At 57.2% G+C, this 2,080-nt stretch overlaps 1 protein-coding gene across 1 annotated transcript in view; it reads left to right on the forward strand.

Annotated features, from left to right (window-relative positions):
• Window positions 1-110: 110 nt before the first annotated feature.
• DQ04_06801020 (minichromosome maintenance (MCM) complex subunit) overlaps window positions 111-2,080 on the forward strand; it is a gene marked incomplete at both ends in the record, with an annotated part of 2,148 nt that continues 178 nt past the window's right edge. The window contains one exon of the mRNA XM_009314876.1: window positions 111-2,080. This exon is cut by the window's right edge and continues 178 nt beyond it. Within this exon, the coding sequence (XP_009313151.1) occupies window positions 111-2,080 (1,970 nt within the window).

A 2,080-nucleotide genomic window follows, 5' to 3' on the forward strand; every position in this document is an offset into this window, starting at 1 on the left:
CCCCCCCCAGCAGCCAGAAAAAAAAAACATCCAATCTAGCGAAAGAGTGGGTGGTGAGAGTTCAGTTTGAAGGGGAAGGAAAAAGTGTGTGACAGCTCTTGGCACACAAAATGCTCGGCAATCGCAGTTTGACGGAGGAACAGACCCTCATCCGACGCCACTTTATCGACTTCTTCGAGTCGGAGCGGTATGAGGAGAAGTACCACCAGCGTGTGCAGGAGATGATGACCGCCGCGAAGTCGCGCCTACTGCTTGACATGGGCGACCTCCTCGATTTCGTTCCCGCCTCCGCTGGTCTTGACGCCACCAGTGGGGCAGGAGGAGGAGCCGCAGCAACACCGGCCTCACTCGGCCTCGGTATCATCCGCGAGCCAGGGAAGTTTGTGCCGCTTCTGGAGCTCGCCCTCCACGATGTTGTGCTGCGGCAGCAGCCGGAGTACCTCAAGGTGGACTACCGCTCACGTGCGGTGCATGTTGGGTTTGAAGGTCCGGTGGGAACGGTGCTGTCGCCGCGTGAGTTGTATGCGCGGCACCTCAACACCATGGTGGCGCTTGAAGGCATCATCACGCGGCAGTCGTCGAACCGTCCGCGGGTGCTGGAGTCTGTGCATTACTGCCCCGAGACGAACAAATTCACGCGGAAGGAATTCCGCGATCAGCTAACGCCAATGATTGACAGCACGCATCTACCAACGGTGAACGTCATGCCCAAGACTGACATGGAGGGGCATGCGTTGCGCACCGAGTTGGGTCTCTCTACCTTCATGGACTCGCAGTGTGCGATCCTGCAGGAGGCCCCAGAGCGCGCGCCAACCGGGCAGCTACCACGAACTGTTGAGCTGCGCTTTGACGATGATTTAGTGGATGTCGTGAAACCGGGTGACCGCGTGCTGCTGGTTGGTGTCTATATGGCGTACACCACCGCCGACAGCAAGAGTTTTCAGTCCATCGTGCTGGTCAATCACGTGGTACCTGTGCAGGCCTTCACCATGTACCGCCGCATCGCCGCTATGGAGGAGAAACTCACGGCGTTCACGCAGAAGTGCCTGCAAAACGATGGCCCTGCTGGAGTACTCAATGCGTTGAGCAAAGCTGTGGCGCCAACCATATACGGCATGACCAATGAAAAGAAAGCTGTGTTGCTACTGATGGTAGGTGGAGTAGAGCGGGTGGCACACCAGTCGCATGTTCGCGGTGATATTAACGTCCTCCTCGTCGGGGAGCCCTCCACGGCCAAGTCGCAACTGCTGCGCTTCGTGCTGGGTGTAGCGCCGCTGGCACTCAGCACCACTGGCAAAGGTTCCTCAGGTGTCGGTCTGACGGCTGCTGTTTCAGTGGACTCCTACACTGGTGAGCGATCCCTCTCTGCAGGAGCGATGGTGCTCGCCGATCGTGGCATTCTCTGCATTGATGAGTTTGACAAGATGAGTCCACAAGACCGTGTTGCCATGCACGAGGCAATGGAACAGCAGACTGTGACCATTGCCAAGGCTGGTATTCACGCCTCACTCAACGCTCGATGTAGTGTGCTGGCGGCGGCAAATCCTATTTACGGCTTCTACAGCGTTCACCACCGCCTTGCCTTTAATGTTGGACTACCAGAATCGCTGCTTTCACGTTTTGACCTCACCTTCATTGTGCTAGACAAGCACTCTTCTGAGCACAACCGACGTATTGGCAGACACATTCTTCGCAACCACATGACGGCTGCACCAGTGGGAATTGACCAGAGCGTCACAAAGACAGTTGTGGATAGCGTCGAGTCGGTGTGGGCACAGTCCACAAAGAACGTTTCTGCTGCTGGTGGTGGGGGTGGGGGTGGCAGTGGCAGTGGAGGAATGGACTTCCGTATGGCAACAACGAGTACGGGGGAGTCCATCGTTGGTGTGGACTTCCTACGCGCCTACGTGCAGCTCGCAAAGCAAGGTCAGCCATTACTAACGGAGGCCTCACAGCAGCTTGTAAGCCAGCACTACGTTCAGCTGCGGGCAGAGCAGCAGGAGGGGTCCAAGGACGGATTCTACGTAACAGCACGTACTCTTGAGGCGATTGTGCGTCTGTCTGCGGCGCACGCCAAGTT

This window comes from Trypanosoma grayi (assembly GCF_000691245.1).
Source record: "Trypanosoma grayi strain ANR4 Tgr_680_V1, whole genome shotgun sequence".
NCBI lineage: Eukaryota > Euglenozoa > Kinetoplastea > Trypanosomatida > Trypanosomatidae > Trypanosoma > Trypanosoma grayi.